Source organism: Hippocampus comes, unplaced genomic scaffold (genome assembly GCF_001891065.2).
Source record: "Hippocampus comes isolate QL1 unplaced genomic scaffold, H_comes_QL1_v1.1 scaffold41, whole genome shotgun sequence".
Classification (NCBI taxonomy): domain Eukaryota; kingdom Metazoa; phylum Chordata; class Actinopteri; order Syngnathiformes; family Syngnathidae; genus Hippocampus; species Hippocampus comes.
Genome location: NW_017805153.1, coordinates 2,134,930 through 2,157,942, shown reverse-complemented (window position 1 = coordinate 2,157,942; position 23,013 = coordinate 2,134,930). Strand labels below are relative to the sequence as shown.

The 23,013-nt window shown below is 41.6% G+C and overlaps 2 protein-coding genes across 4 annotated transcripts in view; one reads left to right on the top strand and one right to left on the bottom strand.

The window, feature by feature from the left end:
* The window catches only part of abcc4 (ATP binding cassette subfamily C member 4 (PEL blood group)), a 39,700-nt gene extending 32,920 nt beyond the window's left edge, over window positions 1–6,780 (bottom strand). For 2 of the 3 annotated variants that reach the window (XM_019868549.1, XM_019868550.1), the window contains exons 1-2: window positions 6,548–6,779; window positions 5,934–6,044 (exon numbers count right to left, since the gene is read on the bottom strand). In XM_019868549.1, coding sequence (XP_019724108.1) covers window positions 5,934–6,044; window positions 6,548–6,621 — 185 coding nt within the window. In that variant the 5' untranslated portion in view covers window positions 6,622–6,779. Of the gene's footprint in view, window positions 1–5,933; window positions 6,045–6,547 lie in introns of all 3 variants that reach the window. The other variant, XR_002168098.1, reaches the window with a different exon arrangement.
* Window positions 6,781–20,940: 14,160 nt separating this feature from the next.
* cldn10a (claudin 10a) lies at window positions 20,941–22,386 on the top strand. Its single transcript, XM_019868411.1, has 4 exons — window positions 20,941–21,372; window positions 21,555–21,716; window positions 21,807–21,888; window positions 21,961–22,386. Exons 1-4 carry the CDS (start codon window positions 21,153–21,155, stop codon window positions 22,142–22,144), a joined length of 648 nt encoding a protein of 215 aa, XP_019723970.1. The 5' UTR covers window positions 20,941–21,152; the 3' UTR covers window positions 22,145–22,386.
* The last annotated feature ends 627 nt before the right edge of the window (window positions 22,387–23,013 follow it).

Genomic DNA, 23,013 nt, shown 5'->3' with positions numbered 1-23,013 from the left:
AGTAAATTTAGCCTACTTTTGCTAAAAGAGAAAATATGGACTAGTGATAGTGCCTTGAATAATATCGGCTTTTTTCATTCATGTTATGGGTATTTTTATACAAAGGAAATTTTTTTGTGCCTGTTGAAAATTAAAGTTTACTGACATAGCCATAAAAAAATGTTGCTTTATTTATCTGACCGTATTGGAATGTATTTGTTAGGTTTTCAGTCAATTAAATTTGGTTCAATAAACAATATGTGGTTATTTTTAAAATTTTCAATGAACATTCGATCAGTCCGGCCCTCGGCTTGCAGCAAAAATTTTTATCTGGCCCTCCGTCCATTTGACTTTGACACCCCTGGCTTAGAGAGAAGGTCGCAGTGCAGATGGCGCTGGTCCCTGTCAGAGTGTATTATAAAATATGCAAGAATGCAAAGAACCGATGCCTGAATTTTGTTAGCAGATTTTAGCTCTATTTTTGACATTGCCCATCCTCATCTGTTGGTAAAAACCCAATTCATATGAAGTTGGGACGTTCTGTTTAGCATAATAGAATGATCTGCAAAAGAGATTCAACCTATACCGTATTGGCCCGAATATAAGACGGTGTTTTTTGCATTGAAATAAGACTGAAAAAGTGGGAATCGTCTTATATTCGGGGTCTAGACATTATACCCATTCACGACGCTAGATGGCGCCAGATATAATTGAAGCGAATGCTGAACTTGACTCCCCAGGCCAAAGTGAACCCCTGCCACGAAGAATAAAAATAAAAATAGCGGTAGCACAAAGAAGAAAAATAAAAAATAGTGGTAAGAAAGAAAAGAGAAGAAAATAATAGAAGAGATAACGAAAAATGGAGAAACGTAGCGACAATCTGGAGAAAAGTGGGTCGAAGATCGGCCAGGTTAACTGGCAGCTGAGGAGAAGTTATGATGTAATTTACATTTCAAAAACCAGAAAGCCATTCATTTACAAATGTGATTCCACTTTAGTTTACATATTTAAATGTTCAGATATTAAGATTTGAATGAGGCAAAATAACATGCTTTTTCTCTCAAATATATTGTTATAATCATTTGTTTCAGATGTACTGTAATTATTTTCTGTATAAAAATTAATTTGGTGTTCAAAAAGTCTTTTTTCAAACTTGAGTCTTGAAAAAGAGGGGGTCGTCTTACAATCAGGGCCGTCTTATACTCGGGCCAATACGGTATTTAATTGAAAATGCTACAAAGACCAAATATTTAATGGTCAGATCGATAAACTTTACTGTTTTTAGCAACTAATCATGACCCTTGAATTTTTTTAGCTGAAACAAATTCCCAAAAAGCGTGGCGAAGTGGCAAAAAAAGACTGAGAAAGTTGAGGAATGCTCATCAAACACCTGTTTGGAACATCCTACAGGTGAACAGGCTAAGTGCTGGGTGTCATGATTGGGTCGAAAAAGCTCTTTTTCCCCACAATTTTTCTTGGGAGACGAGTATTTCAAGAAACTTACCAATGTTCAACTGCTCTTCATGAAAGAATGGTAAAAAGGTAGAAATGCACTTTTTTTACTGATGGAAGAAGAGGTTGAAAGCTTTCTTTTGGTAGGTTCCACGCTTATATAGCTACAGAACTCAATTTTCTGTAGGCCTTCAAAAATTAGTCAAATGGCCAAAAATGGCACCAGTTGTCCCAATTTGAGAACAAGGGCTGGCATCAAATGAGTTAATGCTCTTCCGGGCAAATACACCAATTGCGTTCAAAATCTGTCTGCGTGTGTTAGACTGCACACAGTAGGCGGAGCGCGCTCCAGGCTAAACCCCGCCGGTACAAATTTAAAAAATAAATACCCCAGTCTGGATGCGTACTTTGGCATGTTAACGGCCACCTAACTTAACTAACTCAGTTTGCTTTTTCAAGGACTGCTTCCCAGTCAGCTCGCTGCCACAAACAGGCGCTCATGACACACTCAACATTTTGCACACCCACGTCTGTTTTTAGTGTGGAATCAGAAATACTGTTGTAAAACACAAGATGACAAGATGTGTATGGCCAATTGGGTCTTCAACCAAGGCGGATGTGTGGTTGGATCACTCGCGTCACATGAATAGGCAGATGCTTGTGATTGAATATTTGTCTTATCGTTTCTAACACACAACTTTCGTGGTTGAATCGGATTGACGGGATAATGACATTGAATATTGACACCTCTTGGGTTCAGGGAGGTGCCTTCAAATAACGTCGGTCAGTTCACACAGACATAAAAAAGTCCTCGCAGTAAATGTTAATCGTTACAAATATCGAAATAATGTGGGCTTTCTATCAATCCATAAAATCTGACAAATATCAGGGTGTGAATGGTGTGATGGGGGTGAAATCACTATGCAATGGTCCATCTAGTCACATGTGTTGTACAAATCCAATTCCAGTGAAGATGGGGCGTTGTGTTTGCGAATACAAGGATTTACAAATCATTCATTCATGCACTTTCCGAACCGCTTTATCCTCACTAGGGTCGCGGGGGTTGCTAGAGCCTATCCCAGCTGTTTTTGGGCAGTAGGCGGGGGACACCCGGAACCGATTGCCAGCCAACTGCAGGGCACACAGAAACGAACAACCAGTCGCGCTCACACCCACACCTAGGGACAATTTGGAGTGTTCAATCAGCCTGCCATGCATGTTTTTGGAATGTGAGAGGAAACCAGAGGACCCGGAGAAAACCCATGCAAGCACGAGGAGAACATACAAACTTCACACAGGAAGGCCGGAGCTGGAATTAAACAAGGTACCTCTGCACCGTGAAGTCGACGTGCTAACCACTCGACTACCGGGCCGCCCATTTGCAAATCATGTTCAACCTATATTTAATTGAATACACGCCCAAGACAAGATATTTAATGTTCAAATTGATCAGGGTCATGTCTACTACTGTGTCACATCACCTTGGATAAATGGCTTTTGCTTTGCAGAGTAGAGTTTTAAGCTGCACATACGGATGTAACGCCGAACTGTATTTACTGGTTTCCTGAAGTGTTCCTGAGCCTGTGGGACGTTTCAAAGAGGTGTTTGATGAGGATTCCTCAACTGTCTCAGTCTTTTCTGCCACCTGTGCCAGACTTTTTGGAGCAAGTGTAGCCATAAAATTCTATTTTACTGATCGTTTGTCAAAAACAATAACGTTAATCAGTTTAAATCCTGGATATAAATAAAAAATATCAGTACTGTGTAAAAAAACGTATAATGGTTTTTTTTTTTTGGGGGGTGGGGGTCAATTTTTCGAAAGTATTTAAAATGTTTTTTTTTCTTCTGTTACTTTTTGTTGTTGAAAGCATTCTAATTAGTAGCTTTATCATGTTTTGTTCAAATTGCATGTTCTCCCTGTTGTCTGTATGCGTTTTCTCCGGGCACTACGGTTTGCACCCACATTCCAAAAACATGCATGGTAGGTTTAATGGAACACAGTTGAGGGTGTCCCCCACCTCAGGCAGATGGGATAGGCTCCAGCACACCCGCGACCCCTGGTGAGGATAAGCGGATTAGAAAATGGATGGATGGATGGATGTGTTCAACACCACTGACGTCTATGACGACAACGCTTTCAGCTAAATGAATACCTGAACATTCAGATTTGTTTCATACAATTCCAATAACATATAAATACAGTTCATTAACTTGTACAAGCATGGCTAAAGCTGTAAATAGTCATGTAATAACCATGAGTGTACATCATCCACATTATCAGCTACTGCAAAGACAAGACAACACACTTGATTCCACATTGGAAATGCAGCAGCATGCCATGAAATGGCTGGGAAATCTTCTTTTGCGCAGCCTCCAAAACATTGGCAGTTCCCAGTCTTAACTAACATGCTGGGGAATTGGCATTAAAAACATGCTGCCGAGCTGCGCTATTTTATCACCAACAGATTTCGTGGTTTACAGTTCCAGTTCAAATTGAATTCCATGGCAGCACAGTGGTTACTGAAACACTACCATCATTGAAACAAAAATATTGAAACAGTAACAACTAAGGTTTTCCACTCATAAGAAGGCATCCCGCTGGCATTGGGCCAAAACCTCCCTTTGTCAAAAGTTAATCAACTTCATGTTTTTTCATAAATCGAAACTATTGGTTGATCTCCACATGGGTATGTTTTTTTTTGTTTTGTTTTGTTAATTTATTGACTAATGTAAAGTGTTAAAAATGGCTTGCTCTCTTCAAATTTCATTCTTGAAGATACAATGTGGTGGTCGACTGGTTAGCGCTTAGGCTTCACAGTGCAGAGGTGCAGGGTTCAATTCCGGCCTTCCTGTGTGGAGTTTGCATGTTCTCCCCGTGCCTGCGTGGGTTTTCCCCTAATACTCCGGTTTCCTCCCAAATTCCAAAAACATGCGTGGCAGGTTAATGGAACACTCGAAATTGTCCCTAGATGTCAATGTGAGCATGGATGGTTGTTCGTCTATGTGTGCCCTGCGATTGGCTGGCAACCAGTTTACCCTGCCTCCTGCCCGAAGACAGCTGTGATAGGCTCCAGCACGCCCTGCGACCCTTGTGCGGATAAGTGGGTCAGAAAATGGATGGACGGATGGAAGATACAATATGAATGGCTCAACAAACATGTATGTTTTTGCTTTCTGAAAAATGATGGTTTGGGAAATCCAAGCTTTTCCTACTCTCTGTAAAATGTAAAAAGGAGTGCTGGGACTATGAGTGAGTCATTAACCAGGTGTTGTTCTTAAGTTTGTGAATTGGTCTTGTAGTGAGACATCCCAACTTGCACTCTGCACTTGCATAGTCATGTTATAAATCTTTAACCAACAACTTAACGACGGTTGTTACCGTGTATTGGCTTTAACAGTGCCATTACGGAGAGAAACATCATGCAAAATCTCTAAAACCCTTGTTTGGTAATTAGAGAGGGTGAGCCTCTCTCTATTTTGCACCATGGACATGTTTCATGCATTGAATTCCAATCACAAATGAGATGGGAATAACATTTTAAATAAAAAAAAAAGTATGTGCCGCCAGCTCACAATTTTGCGATGTCAAACTCAAGGCCCAGAGGACAAATCTGGCCCACCGCGTTATTTTATGTCGCCCATGGAGGCAAGTCATGTGCCTTGAGTTCATGTTTTTTTGCCAAAGCACCAAAATTGCTGATTGTCTTCGATTTTAATACCCTTTAGATATGAGATATTTAGATAGGCAAGCATTTCTTCTTAATCACACTTTTAAAATAAACTGTTGAATAAACAAAATGTTCCGGAGTCTGATTTCAAAAACTAGTTATACATCAATTTGTTGTGTATATGTAATAATATGAGGTAATCATGCATTTAGATGGGTTCATAGTCATAGCGGATCGCAGGGAGGAAACCAAAACTACGATGTGGCTCGTGACAAAAAAGAGTTTGACACCCTAGTTCTAGAGGGAGACACACACTAACGATATAACGTATCACCAATAACCGAAAAAGATGCAATCTATTTAAAACATAAACGGAATGGATGGAATGATGGATGCATATAAGATATTTTTAAAAAATTACTGGTGACCAGTTCAGGGTGTCGTCTGCCTTTCGTCTGAAGTGAGCTGGGATAGGCTCCAGCACCTTGCAACGATGAACAGGATTAGCTGTGTTGAAAATGGATGGATGGATTAATTTAATTGCCTCATGCATTGCTTTTCGTGAATTTAATACATTAAATTTGAAGAATTATTTGATTTTTGTGTTGGCGGCACAAAGAGGAAAAGTTTGGACACCCCTAGTCTAGTGTCTCAAGATCATATGACTGTATTCATTCAAATATAAAATCAGAGAACAGGGTATTGGCCCACCACGTGATGTGAACATTAAATCAAAGGTTTTGAGCAAGATATTTTATGGAGTCAGATGTAGTTTCACAGAGCCAACATCCGAATAGTATTCTCTGAGCACAAAGCGGTTGTGATTGTTTGTACCTTTGCAACTGCTGTCCCAGCATCTCTGAGCTGTCTTCCTCCAACACCGGGTAAATGTCATCCTCCTCAAGCTTGCGCTTGTAACCAGCGCGGAAAAGGGGATTGAGCCACCTGACGAGCAAGACAAAAGGAGGGAAAAGAAGTCATAACTCATTCAGTACCAGCCAATTCTAGACCCCTTTTTTTTACCCTAAGTCTTGGAAAAATTGAAAAAAAAAAGTATCTGGGGTTGAACGTGTGGAGTGTGGGGAAAAATAGTCATAACACTGTAACTATACAACTGAACGAAACCTTAATATCATGAATGTTATAGGTGCCAAGTGACAATGGCCCTGCTCCGCGTCTGTGCACTTGAAAGGGCTAAGAACTTGGATTCGAGGACCAAACACATGTCAAACCACAGACCGGAACTCATTTCAGTCCGGTACTTCATATTTTTTAGGGCACAAAGTCGTCATCCAAACCTAAGTGACGTCACGTTCGGGTGCCAACCTGTACGAGTATCGATTACATAAAAGGCTTATAACGTCAACACATAAATGTTAAATAAAGAAAAAAAGCACAGTGCTATTAGTTATACTGGCTGCTGAGGTTTATCTTCCGGGATGTCTCACCAGAAAATTAACTTGGAGAGGAGATTCGCCGACGCTGCCGGATTCGTCTTGGCATCTTTTTTGACATTTTCCATCGTATTGGACCCCAAAACAGCTGTCACGATGACTTCCTCCCCCTTAGAAAAACACCTAAAGACCACGTCGATGCATGTTACGCGAGGTTAGCGGTTCGCAACGTGTGTTACGTATGGTACACAGCCGCAGGTCACGTTCTCACATCATTACGGTAAAAAAAAAAAAAAAAAAAAAGATTCGTCTTGACTCCTCCCACCCGCCACCTGATTGGTGGGAAGTAACGGTCAACCTCTTGGCAAGTCTTTCTGCTTGCAAGAGCACTGGCATAAACGGTCGCTCAAAAAGGCGGCTTTGAAGGCATAAATGTCATGAAGTTACAGCGTTTACACGTGGTTAGTACATTTTACAAAGTAGACGCGAGAACATGAGCATTTCTCTATAAATGTCATTTTCTTCTTTCATTGTACAGCTGTTGTATTAGAACCCACTATCATTTTCATGTTTGGTTTAAATTCATTGAGGGTCATGACAACAGACACCTGTTTATTTCCCCCTAATCGTCTTTTTTTTCGGAGAAATGTTTTGATTATACGTGTTTTTAGTGTGCAAAAGAACAAAGCTAATAAAAACAGACTCATGTTCTATTTACACCAAAAAAAAAAAAAAATCTGTTGGATTTACATTGGGACAAACAAAGTATGGACAGTTCATGCTTCACCAATGTAACTGATTTCATTTTCTGCAATATTAATGTTGGTGAAACATAATTTTAATGTGTGAAATTAATGTCCATACTTTATGCAAATCCAACCAACTTTTTTTCCCAGTGTACTGCTTATCCTCATAGACTTGTGGACAAAACACGACTGTATACTGGCGTTTTAACATGTTCACCTTGTGCTTGCAGACTTCCCTGTTATCCTTCTCAATTTTAACAGGAGGTGAGCTGATACTCCAGGTCAGAAGCATTCAAATGTGACAGGGGAAACCTGGCACAACAGAGGCTCCTCATTTCTGTCAACAAGAATGACAATTCCCCCATTCGGAATATAGCACATCTGAAAATGTGTCTTCTGATCCATTTTGTATTTGGGCTGTGGTGACTGTCCTGGCAGGCAGCTAACATCGTGGTCATAAAACAAACTTGAATCTGACAAAATTGATGAATACAAATTTGATAATGAACCAATGAAATTAAACTCAGGCATTGCATTTGAATTGCGGTTTAAGAGAATTATATTTTAAAAAAACATGAAACAGGGCTGGACAAAAATGATGGCATCTCTAGAAAAATTAAAAATTAAATAATTTGACCACAGGGCAGTGCTTCTCAATTATTTTCCATCACCACCCCAGCACAGGAAGAAAAAAAATATTTCACCCCACCCCAACTTTCATACCGCAACTACAAGTAGTATAATTTGTCTAGAAAATTATAAGTACAGCTTCGCATGACACTCTATCCTATTAGCATTAAAAATACTGAAAAAGAAGAAAGCAATGTTGACAATTTAGAGCAAAGATTAACTTCAACATGTTTTTTTGTCATATATGTGGTGCGGATCCAAACGTAGGGAAGTAGTGAGGAGATGCAAGGTTGCACTCAAAACTAACCTAATTTAAAGAAAACAAAAATGCAAATTAGATACTGAGGCAATCAAAAATACTGAATCAACAGGAGTCCAAAATCACAATGTTCAATGCAAGGGTGCCTAAATTTTTTGACCTAAGATCTACTTTTCGATCAACCAATCTCCCACGGTCGACCCGTTAGCGCGCACGCGCATACGCACGCACTTGCACACGCATGCCATGATGAGAAACAGCCATAATGGCCCCAAAGATGAACGGAACAGAAAAATAAAGTAGACACAAGAGTTGATGAGTTTGTGAAAAGGAAATCACTGCCTACCTTTGTCGAGACCTGACGCGTGGGACACACTTTTGCAGCCTGTTAACAATTGTAACTCATGTGTACCGTTTTAAAATGCTTCTCTTGGCACTCCAGATTCCCATTCTTTGCCAATGCTATCGATGAAATGCAAATGAAACAAACACTGAATGACAATAATAAAATAAAAACAATAAAAGATGTAGCGCAACAGCTCTGATCGCAAGCTGCAATTGTAGACTGCTGGGCGCTAAAAAAAAAAACAAAATCCATCAATGCAGGTCATGCACCAGGTTAAAGGTGATCTACTTTATTTTACTCTGTTTTTTAAATACGTTTTGTGAAAGTGAGAGTGCAATGTGCATTAACACAAAAAGTATGTTACTAACATACACAGAGATACACAAATGTTTGTTTGTTTGTTTGTTTAATCAAAAATGGGGAAGTCAGGCTTAATAGCTACAATATGCATGTTTTATAGTGCACAGCTTTTCAAAGTAGAGATGGAACCATGATACGACAACTCTCAGCTCCTGCTTAGAGCTAATAGTCCCTGTTCACACTCTGACAATGGTAGCACCACTGCCACTTACTGTTGTAATAGTAGTCATAATAGCACAATTGCATTTACTTTTGTGTGTCAAAAACAAACAAAAAAAGCATGTTCTTCAGCATCACATGCCCCACTATTTGAGAAGAACTGCCTTGGTGCAACATGGAGGAGGGCCTTTTATGTTCTGGTGGAGCTTAGCTACATTGAGCACTGGGTGTCTTGAACCTGTGCAGGGTATATTGAAATCTCAAGACTATCAAGGTTTTCGAAAGAGAAACGCCCAGTGTCAGGAAGCTTAGTCTCAGTCGCAGTTCATGGGTTTTGCATTGGGATAAATGACCCAAAACACACAGCTAAAAACACCCAAGAACGGCGAAGAGTTAAACATTGGACTTTTCCGAAGGTGGTCCATCTATGAGCACTGATCTAAATCCAATTAAGCATCTGTGGAAAGAGTAGAAACCTGCTTTCTGGAGAAAGCACCCAACAAACCAGAGGTAACTCAAGATGTTTGCTCATGAAGACTTAGTCGGCCAAACTACCTGCTGAGGGGTGAAGTTTAGTCTCCCTGAGTGTTAAGAAATCCTGTGAATGCAGTGATAGCATCAAAGGTTGCGCAAACAAAAATATTAAGTTTGGCGGAGACATCATATCATTTAGACCTTTCGTGAACTTTTTTTCATCCTTCTGTCGAAGCCCAATTGAAAAACAAGGTTGGATTTTCATTGTTTGCTTTTCGTTACATTTTTATTTATTTTTACATTTGTCTCGTTATTTCTGTGACCACTGCCGGTTTTAATTTCTTTCAACACATTTGTCCAGGTGTGTAGCTGGCACTATTTACTGTATAGTTCAACAAACAAGCCGTGTTTGCTCATACTAATGCAGGTGTCTTCCATCCTGTTCCTCAAAGGCCACTGTCCTACCTGTTTTCTGTCTCTCCCTGCAACACACCAGATTCAAATGTTCAGCTCATCAGCAAGGTCTGCAGAAGCTGGATAACGATCCTTTTGAATCTCTCTCAGGCAGGACAGTGGCCAGGATAGAAGTCTCCTGCACTAATGTGTCCAAACATTTATGAAGGTGGGAACCATCAAGAGTTGAAGTGAAAAATTAAACAATGAGTTACACGGAGGTTGCCAAAGAGCTGCAGGTTAGCCACAAATTCCGGAGGTGAATCCATTTTCTAAGAACTCGTTTGGGCGTGTGTCTGTGTAGCTCAAGTTGTTGGTTGATGGGCTGGCAACAGACAAACACTGTTAAAAACCTTTGTTGCAAATGTTACCTCCCTAACAAGGCTCAGTGTATTGTGCTTCTACCTTAAGAATCCACTTAATCTGAAACACAGAAAAGACACATTCTGTCGCTCTTCAGAAGACAACAGGTTTTAATCTTCTCCTACAGTACTATACAGGGGGATCCAAAATGATTGCAACCCACGTTGTGCGTGTCAATTCTACAGGTGATACTAGAATTGCTTAATATATATCTATATTTTTTTACACAAATGAATCTGATCTGAGAACAATTCAGTCCTGAAAATTTGAGCTTTTTAGACCATGTGGTGTAGCTTTTATATCTTTCCAAAATTCAAAATTCGTCATTGTCCACGTTGAAATATGGTCAAGCGGTATTGTAAAATAGAAAATGAAGGAAAAGTGTCAAAAGCAAAGAGAGGAAAGAAAGATGCTATCATAGGATACAGAGGAAGGTTGGTGAAATGAGCACAGCTAAGGGAAACACAAGTGCTGAAATCATGTCAAGGGTAAGGTTTGGGCACACGGGCTTGAACAGTACATTGTTTAGGATGGCTAAGCATGAATCGGGAGAATGTAGCTGTGGGGAATTAGAAACGGGTGAACATGTCTTATTCAGGCGTGAAAGGTATCAGGTCGAGACGAGAGCTTTGATTATCTGACATTGTTCAGTGTGAAGTTGTTGTAGTCGAGACATTCTGAGGATTAGCCCACGCAGGAAAGAATATAAGATGCTTTTGCAGTGTTTAAGGCAAATAGGTATACTTCGTAGTATATAGTTGTTTGTTTTTCTTTTTCTCTTCCTTCCCTATTGGGCTGAGTGAAATTAGGACACGCACTTCATATCAGTTGGTGTCGGTAATGCACCATGAGGTTGTTTGCCAACCGTCATGACAAAACCAAAAGAAGGATGTTGTCAGAGAATTCTGTCTCGATCGGTAGTGCTACCAAATGTATTTGACTATCCTGACACCTGCACCCCGCGTATTGCTGATGTTACTTGTTTAAGTACCTGCTCTCGTCTCGTCTATCCCGTAACCCTAGAGCAGGGGTCCCCAAACTACGGCCCGCGGGCCGGATCCGGCCCGCCTCCGCATTTGGTCCGGCCCCCTGAAAATACCACAGAGTATTTTGATTTATTTTTCATCGATGTGGATTTGTCTTTGATCATAAAGTTGGGCTTTTGCAATAAAATGTTCCTTAGTTCTGAACCGTTTTCATTATTAACTATTAATTAGTAACTATTTCATAAACACAGATACAATAAGGTGACATTTGGTGCATCTTTCTGTGCCGTTATCTGGCAACGCCAGAAAAAAAAATCCGAAACCGGCCCCTCTCTCAGAGAACGGGATCATGGCGAAAAGGTTCGGTAAGAGAAAAATAGAATGCGGGGTATTTAACCCAAAGTGGACAAACGATGTTTTTGTTTTTGTTTCTTTCAGCGCAAAGAAACGACTGTAAGCAAAGCTTATGCGGCCCTCACAGGAAAAAGTTTGGGGACCGCTGCCCTAGAGGGTCGTTGGGGCACCACAGACGATCTGCTGACCAGCTCTCTCCATCCTTCTCTGTCTTCGGCAGCTCTCATTGCCTCATTGAGTTTCAAGTGAGTCCATTCTATGATGTTATCGTCCCATCTTTTCTTTTACCTCCCTCTTCTTCTGCCACCTTGTACGGTGCCTTGCAGGATGGTCTTTGCAAGGCCTGAGGATCTGGTGACGTGTCCGTACCACCTCAGTTTCCGCTTAATGACAGTGGATAGGATGTCATCATGTGGGCCGATGGCTTGTCTGATCTTTTGACGGACTTCCTCATTAGTGACATGTTGGGTGTAGGAGATACCCAAAAGTCTTCTTTAGCATCTCATCTCCTCTACAGCTCTGCTGTAATAGTCCATGATTCGCAAGCGTAGAGAAAGATTGAGGTGACAAGTGAGCGCAGCATCACTTTTGATGCCAGACTGATGTTATTATCTTTCCATATGGGCCTGAGTTTTGCCAGGGCTGCAGTCGTTTGAGCAATTCTGGCAAGGACTTCCTGCTTTGATCCTTCATCAGACACAATTGTTCCGAGGAACTTGAAGCTCGCCACACAGTCTAGTGCCTGTCCATTGACTTCAATGTCAGAGAGAATGCCATTGTTGTTGTTGGTCATGATTTTTGTTTTGTCGGCATGGATCTCCATACCATATGCTCTGGAGGTGTTGTCAAGCCTTTGAACTAGTACCTGCAGAGAGTGAGTAACCCGTTAGTTCCGGACTTTTGTTTCACTGGAGTTTCTCCTGGTGAATATTCTCCAGAGAGCCAGCTCCCTCTGCCTCCACCACCTACATCCTAAGTTTACCCTGCTGCCTTTTTGACTAAACCATCAACTTTTTTTTTTTTTTTTTTTTTTAACCACCTGTCTCTGCCTCTTACGGTCCAGACAACACAACTTCAACTACATGATTGCGCCTCCAAATCTACTTCTTGTTGTTGTGAGAGAGTCCCTGACAGAATCAACATCCCCTTCAGGTTTAGAGCTCAGGTTTTGAACAGTTGCTTTGTCCTGAATTGCTTGACCCGTTTGTAAATTACTGTTTTACCAGTAAGTAACGACTGAAATTGATCTTCTTCTGAAATTTTGCCTATATAGATTGACCTGACTTGCTCTGAAAATACAGTACATATCAACGCAAAAGGTTCTCCAAGGCATTTTCAGAAAAAAAAATAATTTGATTTAATTTGAAGGTTCCTTTTATCCCTTTCTTTGAAATCTGACAAATTAAATAAATAGCATTATTAAGAATTTTATCAGTGATCATATATGTTGAAATCATTTGAGGTCACCTTTTATGCATCGATTTTTTTTTATCCAGGTAAGGCAATTGAAGTCACATTCTCATTTGTAATGTAAAACAAAGCAGTCTAAATAGCCTACATGTTAACAGATACACATAAACAGATTGGGCTGGAGTTTCGACTATAATGGTACATTTATAAATAAAGTGCCCATAAAAATTCCTCGTTCTTCCATTTTCTAATTATTCCAATTTATATACCATACAATAACTGTGGGTTGATGTCATGTGGTGAACTGTAGGACCAACATGACATTCCTTACGGTTTTAAGGGTCATGTTTAATTAAAACATTTTAAAGATGACTCTAAACTTTAGCCAAACATAATATATATTTTTTTAAGTTTAAAAAGTACTAGTGTGTGAATCTGACAGCCTCCGTACATGTACAGGCAAAATAAGGCCAGACACTTTCACAATTTAAAGGTGTCAAGTGCCATTGACACCTTGCGTGTCAGAATGACTCAGCAAATTCCTGACTTCCTCTTATCCTTATTTGCTCTCTTATGCATGTGCATAAAACAGGTACACATTAACCCTAAAGCCTGGTCTGGCCAAAAACGTCACAGTCGGTAGGAGAATTCATAGCAGTGTCAGGAAGCATGTTTCCGACTTGACATTTGATTTGAGTGACTTTAAGTAAAGGGTAAGAGGTCTGTCACCATTTCTTGTCACATAGTCTATTCTAATACGTACTAATAATAGTGTTTACTGACAGTTAGACATTAAATGCTTCCCTTTTCATTGTGCTCTTAACCTTGACCTCCTTTCACACCACCTGCCGTTGTAGGATCTACTTTATGACAAATCCTGTTACCCATGGTCAGCTATTATCTCGTAATAGGAGACTCAAGTCTTGAGACAAATCATTCTGGGAAAGGAACTCGAGAGAAAAAGCCAGGTGGGGATTATCAAAAGCGGTTGAGCACAAGTTGGTCAAAATCATCAATCCACAGCCTCGTGAGCGGTTTCCTTTTGGTCCCTTTGTGATCACAGTCCTGTTCTCATTTCATCTTCTTAAGTAAAAGACGAGCGACGATGTGGTTCATTTCATTCATTCCAAACATGGTTAATTCTCACAGAACAGAATGGTGCAAATCATGATAAGATATGACATGCAGAAGGAAGAAGAAAAAGTCCAGTAATCTTTTTGTGTTCACAGATTACATAAAGCGAACAACTCGTGACTTGGGAGAAAACATGTGACAGACTTCAAGGGGAGGGGGTGGGGGTGGGGGTTACATCTTTGGTTGCAACGCCAACAATGCTCACATGCTCTGTGTAAGAAACGTCTGAGGGAGCCTTGGTTGTGGTTGATCACATTTCAGTGGTCAGCATGAATGAGTGCTGTGCAGAACCCGAACACCCCTCAGCTAAAAAAAAAAAGGAAATCCCCCAGATGTTTGTATGGTGACATGAGGGTTGTTATACTTCTCATTTTTCAAAGGCAGAGCTGGCTCTTCCTGCTTAGAAAACCGAGGTCTTTTGGAGTTAAGGGGTCACTCCTTAAGACCTTCTATGACTCTGTGTTGGCCTCAGCCATTCATTATTGCATAGTCTGCTGGTCAGGCAGCATCTCAGCCCGGGACAGATAGAGACTGGACCGACTGGCATCTCAGCCCGGGACAGAGAGAGACTGGACCGACTGGCATCTCAGCCCGGGACAGAGAGAGACTGGACCGACTGGTGAGAAGGGCCAGATCTGTCCTGGGCTGCTCCCTGGACACTCTGGAGGAGGTGGGCAACAGGAGGATGCTAGCCAAGCTAAACGCTATGATGGACAGACCCTCCCACCCTGACAGCACCGGGCAGCTCCTTCAGCCAGAGACTGATACACCCGCGCTGCAAGAAGGAGAGGTACCGCCGCTCGTTCCTGCCGACTGCTGTCAGGCTATTGAATAGACAGACTGAAAACCCGGACTCAGCCCCACTCACCCATTTTTAATATGCTTATATTCATATTTTGTCATTTATATTTATTAAAATACTTTTTGCTCTTGTCCTTCTCCTTTTCATAATTTTGCTGCTGTAAATTGGGAATTTCTCCATTGTGAGACAAGTAAAGGTTTTCTTATCTTAATTTTCGGACTTGTTATCAGCAACAAACTGTTGCTAAACTGGATTAACCAGTGACCTTGGCAGTGATGTGGTGTTCTGACAAGACCGTAGTATACAGAATTACAATTATCTGCCTTTCACTGACAGTCAGCTGGGATAGAGGCACAAAATATATCCACAACACAGGTTACTAAAACCTTTCCTCTCCCCAATTCCAGAAACAGAAATGGCGAAAGAAATGTGAAATAATATAAGGTAACAAATACATCCATCCATTATCTGAACCGCGTTATCCTCCTCATGAGGGTTGCGGATGTGCTGGAGCCTATTCCAGCTGTCCTCAGGCAGGGGCGTAGGGTACACCCTCAGCTGGTTGCCAGCCAGTTGCAGGACACACATAGACAAACAACTATTTGTGCTCAAAATCATACCTAAAGACATTTTAGACTGTTCAATGAACCTACCATGCATGTTTTTGGAATGTGGGAGGGAACTGCGGCACCCGGAGAAAACGCACGCAGGCACAGAGAGAACATGCAAACTCCACACAGGAAGGCCGGAGCCCGGAATCAAACCCATGACCTCTGCACTGTGAGGCGGACGTGCTAACCAGTCGATCACCGTGCCGCCACAGCAGATACATAACGCATATTTTTATTATAACCACCTATCATCCTGTACAAACATTTTGCACCGCTGATCCTGTTTTCACTGAGAACTGGAGCCTATATCCCAGCTCACTTCAGCCAAAAGGTAGACCACATTACTACACCCTTGGTTTGGTCACCGATCAATCTCTGATATTACAACTGAGACTGTAGCAGAAATGAGTTAAAGTTACAATGTGTATCGGACTCCATTGAAGGGCAAGTACATGAGCCCCAAGCAACTGTGATGCCATTTTCAGTCAACAAAGTTGCAAAATGGGATGGATTCAAATGGGTGGATTTTGTCACTCACTGCATGTTCCACAAATGCAATATTATTCAGGATACCCCCCTTAAAATGTTAGCAAAGGTCAGTGACTGCTCCTACTGAGTCCCTTTCATTTAAAGTTTATTGGATGGGGAATTTCCGCTTACTTTATTTGTTGGCACCACGGCTTCAGCTAATGAGCAGCTTTCTGCTGATGCGTCCTGCTGCAACCCACTTGGAATTTCTTGTCCTAGAATGCCAGAAAAGTTTTATGGCCTTGTCGAATTAGGTGAGGTGGGTTCAGCAGCAGATTTAGAGTGTGGAACAAAACACAGTACACAATATTCATACTTGAAATGCCAAGGGTAACTCACTTCATGTAAATTATTTATGAGCTCAACCTTTAAGTAGCTTACCACCTTTGGGGGGTTAGAAATGCATCCATAATTCAATTTTGAGAAGATGCAATCGGAATAAGATTTTTTTTTTTTTTTTTTAATACAAACCCCAATTGCAAAGACGTTTGGAAGTTGTGAAAATATAAATGAAAACAGAATACAATTATTTGCAAATACTTTTCAACCTACACACAATGTAATACACTACAAATACAACATCTTTCAGGTTCAAAAATATCAACTCGTTTTTTTAAAAATAGCTCCTCTCATTTTGAATTTGAAGCCTGAAAAACATTCGAAAAACAATAACTTTTATCAATTTGAATGTGAAAGGTAGAGTTTACAGTCTGGAAGCTGCTAACAAAGTTTGAATAGAACCAGTGAAAGAAAGGTTCATGGCTGGTGAGGCTCTACTCCTCTGGAGTCAAATGTAAAAATATGAACCCAAACGTAAAGATTATCCTATATTTAAATTTTGACTTTCATTGAAACATATGTTTTAAATAAGGTCAAAGTTGAATTCTGGAATATTTGTGTGCAAAGCTTTTAATTAAGCTTCTATCATTTCCAAATGTTCAACAATGTGATGCAAAAAAACTAAAGAATAGTTAATATAAGGTCAAGTTCATTGTTTTTTTTTTTTTTTTGCAAAGCTCTCTTTAAACAAAAAAATAAAAATAAAAGCATTTGCTCGTCCCTTTATATTCAATATGTTCTGAAAGCCCCAATTATAAAATCACCTACGTGTCTCGTTTCATAAATGCGTGTCTTTTATTTTTCGAACAAACCAATCTGAGTCAAAATCGGTAAAGAATTCAACAAGTTATGAAAAAATTTACTGGAGTTGGCAAGTCCACAAACAGCCAAGGCTTGCTCTTTTGGTTTATGTATGATCTATGGGCTTCTTCTATGGATTGCGGCAATGCCACGTGCAAGCAGAGGGAAGGTATTTTCTGGGCGTACAGGTTATATAAATGGACGATCAATAGACCACTCAGAGATATAGGTACAGTACCTTAAGAGCAAATTAAAAATAGCATTTTTACCAATGAAATGTGTCTTTAGTGCTCCTCCCTGACTTATTGGTACCATTGTATGCCACACACAGTGGCATTTTCACCATAGAGAAATAATAAAGAAAACAACGTAAAACACCACAAAGAACACGCAAGGCTTCACTTTACTTCCTGCCCATGTATTTGAATAGAAAATAAGCACATTCAGCTATTTTAATTAAGAAATAATTGCCAATTACTGGACCATATACAGGCGGCCGGGTAGTCGAGTGTTTAGCACGCCGGCCTCACAGGGCAGCAGTGCAGGGTTCGATTCTGGGCCATGATCTACCTGTGTGGAGTTTGCATGTTCCCCCCGTGCCTTGTGGGTTTTCTCCGGGTATTCCGGTTTCCTCCCACATTCCAAAAACATGCATGGCAGGTTAATGGAACACTCTAAATTGTCCCTAAGTGTGAGTGTGTGCGTGGATGGTTGTTGTTCTGTGTGTGCCCTGCGATTGGCCAGCAAACGGTTCAGGGTGTCCCCCACCTACTGCCCTAAGACAGCTGGGTTAGGCTCCAGCATCCCTTGTAGGAACAAAGCGGAGCGGAAAATGGATGGATGGATGTACCATATACTTTACTTGTCGAGAACGGCCAGCAGGGGGCGGCAGTGCCTCACCTGCCTAACCATAAGTGCATGTCCCTGAATTGAGCCTCACTTCATTCCACCCTTGCGTCGCTGCACAAAGAATCACGACCAGTTTACATTGCATTTTTTTTTAATCTAATGTTTCTTTTGAAATAAAAATTGAAATAACACACATGGACCTAGACTTCAACAATTAGTACTGTTTGTCATTGAACAGAGAAGTTTTTTGTGGTGTTGGAAAGCCAAAGGTGAACCCCTGTTCAGTGAAGCAGGGAGGCAAGACTGGGGACCAGGAGAAATCTCAAAAAGTATTTACTCACAAAAAGGAAAAGAAGGTAAAATACAAAATTAACAAAGTTTAATAAAACAAGATTCAAAGTAACCAACCAAATCCGGGAACAACTTCAGAACAAAAAGGAACCAGACGTGACTGGGAAATGTGACCGCTGGCAACAGAAACAGAAGCAATGAACTGACAGACAGAAAGAAACCAGGAACACATATCATGACAAAAATTTGCATGAGCATTGTTGGGGGAAGAGCGGCCTTTCTCTTCCTCACGTGTTCGTTGAATTTCGGATGATGAGGATGTTGGTTAACCAAATAAAGGCTGGAGGCGATGAACAGTTCCTTCGAAGGGTTTTAATTTATTTTCTGCAGTTTACGAATCGATTCGGGCTCCTGAGGGGTCCAGATTTGAATCAGGAAGCCTAGAAGAAACACATTCATAAGATTATATAGAGACAATATGATAATGAGAGGCGGTTAGGTACTCATGCAAATCCCGGAAACAAAGAAAGTAACATGACATCTGACCCGGTGTGGCTGGAAGAAGGTGGGAGTGGTGAGGTGAGACCAAACGACCACTACCCACCATTTGGTGTGATGGCAAGTTCCAGAACCCCCGCTGTGCATACATCCTGAGATAAGAGGTCTTCCCAGGGGGGCTTAACAGCGATCAGGGACCGACCCAAGGTGCGGGGGCACAACAGAAGACACTTGGGGGGCCGTTAATCAACCAAGGAGGAAGAAGATAAACTTTAACACCACATACGTTGTTTTAAGTGTGCAAACAAATGTTCAGGAAAGAAACTGAGATCAATAGTACTCATAGCAAAGCGCAGTCCCTCAATAGCTGCAACACAGATACTTGAGATAACAGTTCCTCTTTTGATGTTGACATGTCCTCTGGAGGGGTCATAAAAGTAGTGGGGGTGAGGGGTTACCAAAGGTGATTGTAATCACAGTAAGCAGGAAATACCTTCAACAGCATTCTACGTTGTTTCTTTCAAATCCAGCTAACAGAGAGGAATCATATCTTAACACCATACATTCAGTATTAAAACTGAAATTAATCTTTTTCAGTTCCAGATCCAGTGGCCTCCATGACATTTTTGCAGATTGGCGCGACAGTGTTGCCAACTGAGTGCAGAGCATCCTAATCCCTCTACTGCTACTATGATAACAGATGGGAAGCAGTGGATTGGTTACTATTTGGGAATTTCTCCATTGCGAGAGTAATAAAGTATTTCTTATCTTATCTTATCTTATCTTATTTTATCTAACCTGAAAGCAAGCCATTCCAGGCACAAGCCATGTCTATGCTATCTGTCTTGCCCATCACATGTTCCTTCTCTGTCAGGGACCCCTCGCATCCTGTCAATTAAAAACTTCCTTGTACCTTGCAGACCCCATGAATGTGTGTGGAGTGATGAGCTGTGTGCATGCCAGTAGTGAACCAGATATGGGCAAACTACGGCCCGCGGGCCGGATCCGGCCCGTTGGTCTTTTTAATCCGGCCCGCCGATGGTTGGTACAGTACACAATTAAGGTTCGATGTAAATTATTGCATTCATTTCATTTGGACTTGTAATACAGGCATTTAAACGCCAGGTGGCGCAGTTACTTGAAGTCGCAGAGCACAGGGAGGGAGGGGGAGACGATACGGAAGCCCGCAGTAGCACTAACTCAAGTAAGTCCCGCTCGATACGACGAAATACATGTATCCGCACCGCTATTTTCTGTCATTGGATCCAAAACGGCGACATGCAGGCGACTCTTTGTTGCAGTGAGTTTTACTGGAATTGCGAACATCCTATATTAGAGTATGGCATCCGAACAAAGAGGAGCGGTAATGGCCGCGGAAGAGAAAATGAAGTGTATCTCATTAAACGAAGCGGGTTACGAAGTACGACAGTCAAGGAAATGAACGTTTCCTGAAATGGCTTGACTGTTATCGTGCTAAAAACTTTCCGCAAACTGGACTGCTAATAAGAGAGAAAGCGAGTTCCATAACGCTAACTATGGGCATTGAATACTTCGGAGCGTCCTGTGGCTGGCTTGAAAAGTTCGAAGCACGACATCAGCTGAGCAACGCTCTCTTGTGTGGTGATCGAGGGGAGGTCGAGTTCGAGACCGTGAGTGAGTGGAAAGAAAGCCACCAGGTCTTTTACTCGTCTCATTTTGGAGCAAATAGTCCTACCTTTGTTATATTTTCTCATGTACTGTACCTGTACTGTATGCCGCAGTTTTTGGGCAATATATTGTTGCACTTTGTTGCTTGTGTTGTCACCAATGTATGTTGTTAACATACCGTACTTGGACGTTCATACAGGACATATACCATAGTTATCTCACTGTTCTCATGAAAAAAAGTATGGTAATACTTGAATGCTTTTGTTCTGTTGATGTTTGGTATGGACTGTAAACATAAACGTTTTTTTATATATACCATATCTTGTGCTGACCCCGGCCCACCTGTCAAATTTAGAAATCAATGTGGCCCCCGAGCTAAAAAGTTTGCCCACCCCTGCGGGAGTAGTCCAATAACATCAAACTGCTTATTGAATGTCAGCCAACCTCAAGAGGGCCTCAAGTAATTCCACATCAAGTGTTGCCAGCCTTGGCGCGGAGGTGCTAGACCAACCCGCCCAGAGCTCCTCAGTCATTTCTGCAGGAGAACACAAAGGTGTCACATCAGCAAGAGCCTTGCCAGGCCTGATTTGATCCACACATCCAAAGCCCAAAAGGAACAATGAGCACCACATCAACAGAGATTTCTGCGTTTCTCCTGAGTGTCTCCGGGTGGATCCTGGTGTCATCCACACTTCCTACAGACTACTGGAAGGTCTCCTCAGTGGATGGGACGGTCATCACTACGGCTACCTTCTGGTCTAACCTGTGGAAAACATGTGTGACCGACTCCACAGGCGTGTCCAACTGCAAGGACTTTCCCTCTATGCTGGCTCTGGATGGTGAGTTGAGTTCATATTCTGCCGAAGCCTTTAAAGAGAAGCTTCAGATCAAGAGGGTTTGAAAGTGATTTTCTCCTTCACCTGATGACAAGGAGCTGAAGCTTGACCGCCCCCGGCCCCCAACACCATGGTCATCCATAGCCTGTCATTACTCTTCCTGCTCCTCTGTCCTTGTTATCAAGCGTACATCCAAGTATGTCGGGGCCTGATGATTGCTGCGGTGTGTCTGGGTTTCTTTGGAGCCATACTTTCCCTGCTTGGAATGAAGTGCACAAAAGTAGGAGGTTCCGAGACATCCAAAACTCGCCTGGCAGTCCTTGCAGGTTTTCAGTACATCCTCAGCGGTAAAATTTACTCCCCAAAGCTGAGAGTGGAATTTTGGCCTCTAATACCGATTTGAAGTCACAGGATTACATCTTCATTTGCCTCCACAGGATTGTGCTGCATGACCGCCTGCTCCATATACGCTCACAGGATCACCAGCGACTTCTTCGACCCCCTCTTTGTTGCACAGAAGTAGGTAACGACAGCCGGGGTGACATGTATGAAGTCCCACAGTGAATTTCAGGGGTTTGATGTCCATGGCAGGTTTGAACTGGGAGCGGCGCTCTTCATCGGCTGGGCTGGATCCGTGTTATCCATTTTGGGAGGTTTGATTTTCTGTCTCTCACTTTCAGAGAGCTCGAGCGTCAGGCAAGTTGACAATGGGCCTCAGTCAGCAACAGTTCTCCGACACACATTAGCCTCTAAATCCTGCTTTCACACCCTTTAATAGTGTTTAGCGGCCATGTTTGCCAATGTTTTTTTTCTAATCAAAGAAGTCCTACATAAACTTTTGGGGCCCAAATTGGTTGAGCCGGACTTTAGGAATTTATTGGAATCTCTGTTATCCCTTAACGGAGCCAAAACACTGTCATCAAGATGAAAGTGATAAAAAGAAACTTGAATGTAAAAACCAGCAAGCTAAAATCGGAAAAAAAAGACAAAATACAAGCAATGAAAAAAAAATGGACATGAAGGGGAAATTTGAAGACTTTGAAAAACACAACATTTACAGAAAAAAAAACATAACATAATTTCCCTGTGATTGGCTGGTGACTAGTGTAGGGACCGGTATGCCCCCCTCTTGCCCAACTCAAGTCTGGGGTAGGCTTCAGCACACCCGTGACCATATTGAGGATAAGTGGTATAGAAATTGGATGGATAAATACATCATTTTCCATGAATGAGCATCACCATTAGCTTGCATTAATTAGTGTTTCAAACAGCCTGGTGTCTTTTGTTAAAAGAGTTGTCTTCACTTCCTTCCACCTGGTGTTTGCAGAGGCCATCAATCCTCAAGGGCCGCTGCTGTGTTTGTGAACCCGGATGACGAGCGCGGCAAGGCCACGAGCAGCCTCCACAGAGAATTTCTGGAGCCATCCAGGCAGTTTGGAAGAAACGCCTATGTGTGAAACTGCTTGTTAACATGAGATCATGGGTGTCGCTCAGGGCTGTACGAAATTCAGCGCTGAAATGAGAACGACCCCAAAATTCCAATTCAGTTCTCGAATTTGAATTGAGTAGGCAAACGTTAAATGGAAATCCAATTGAAATTTAAATTGTAGGAAGCGGTATAGAAATTCATGATGCAGAATTGGA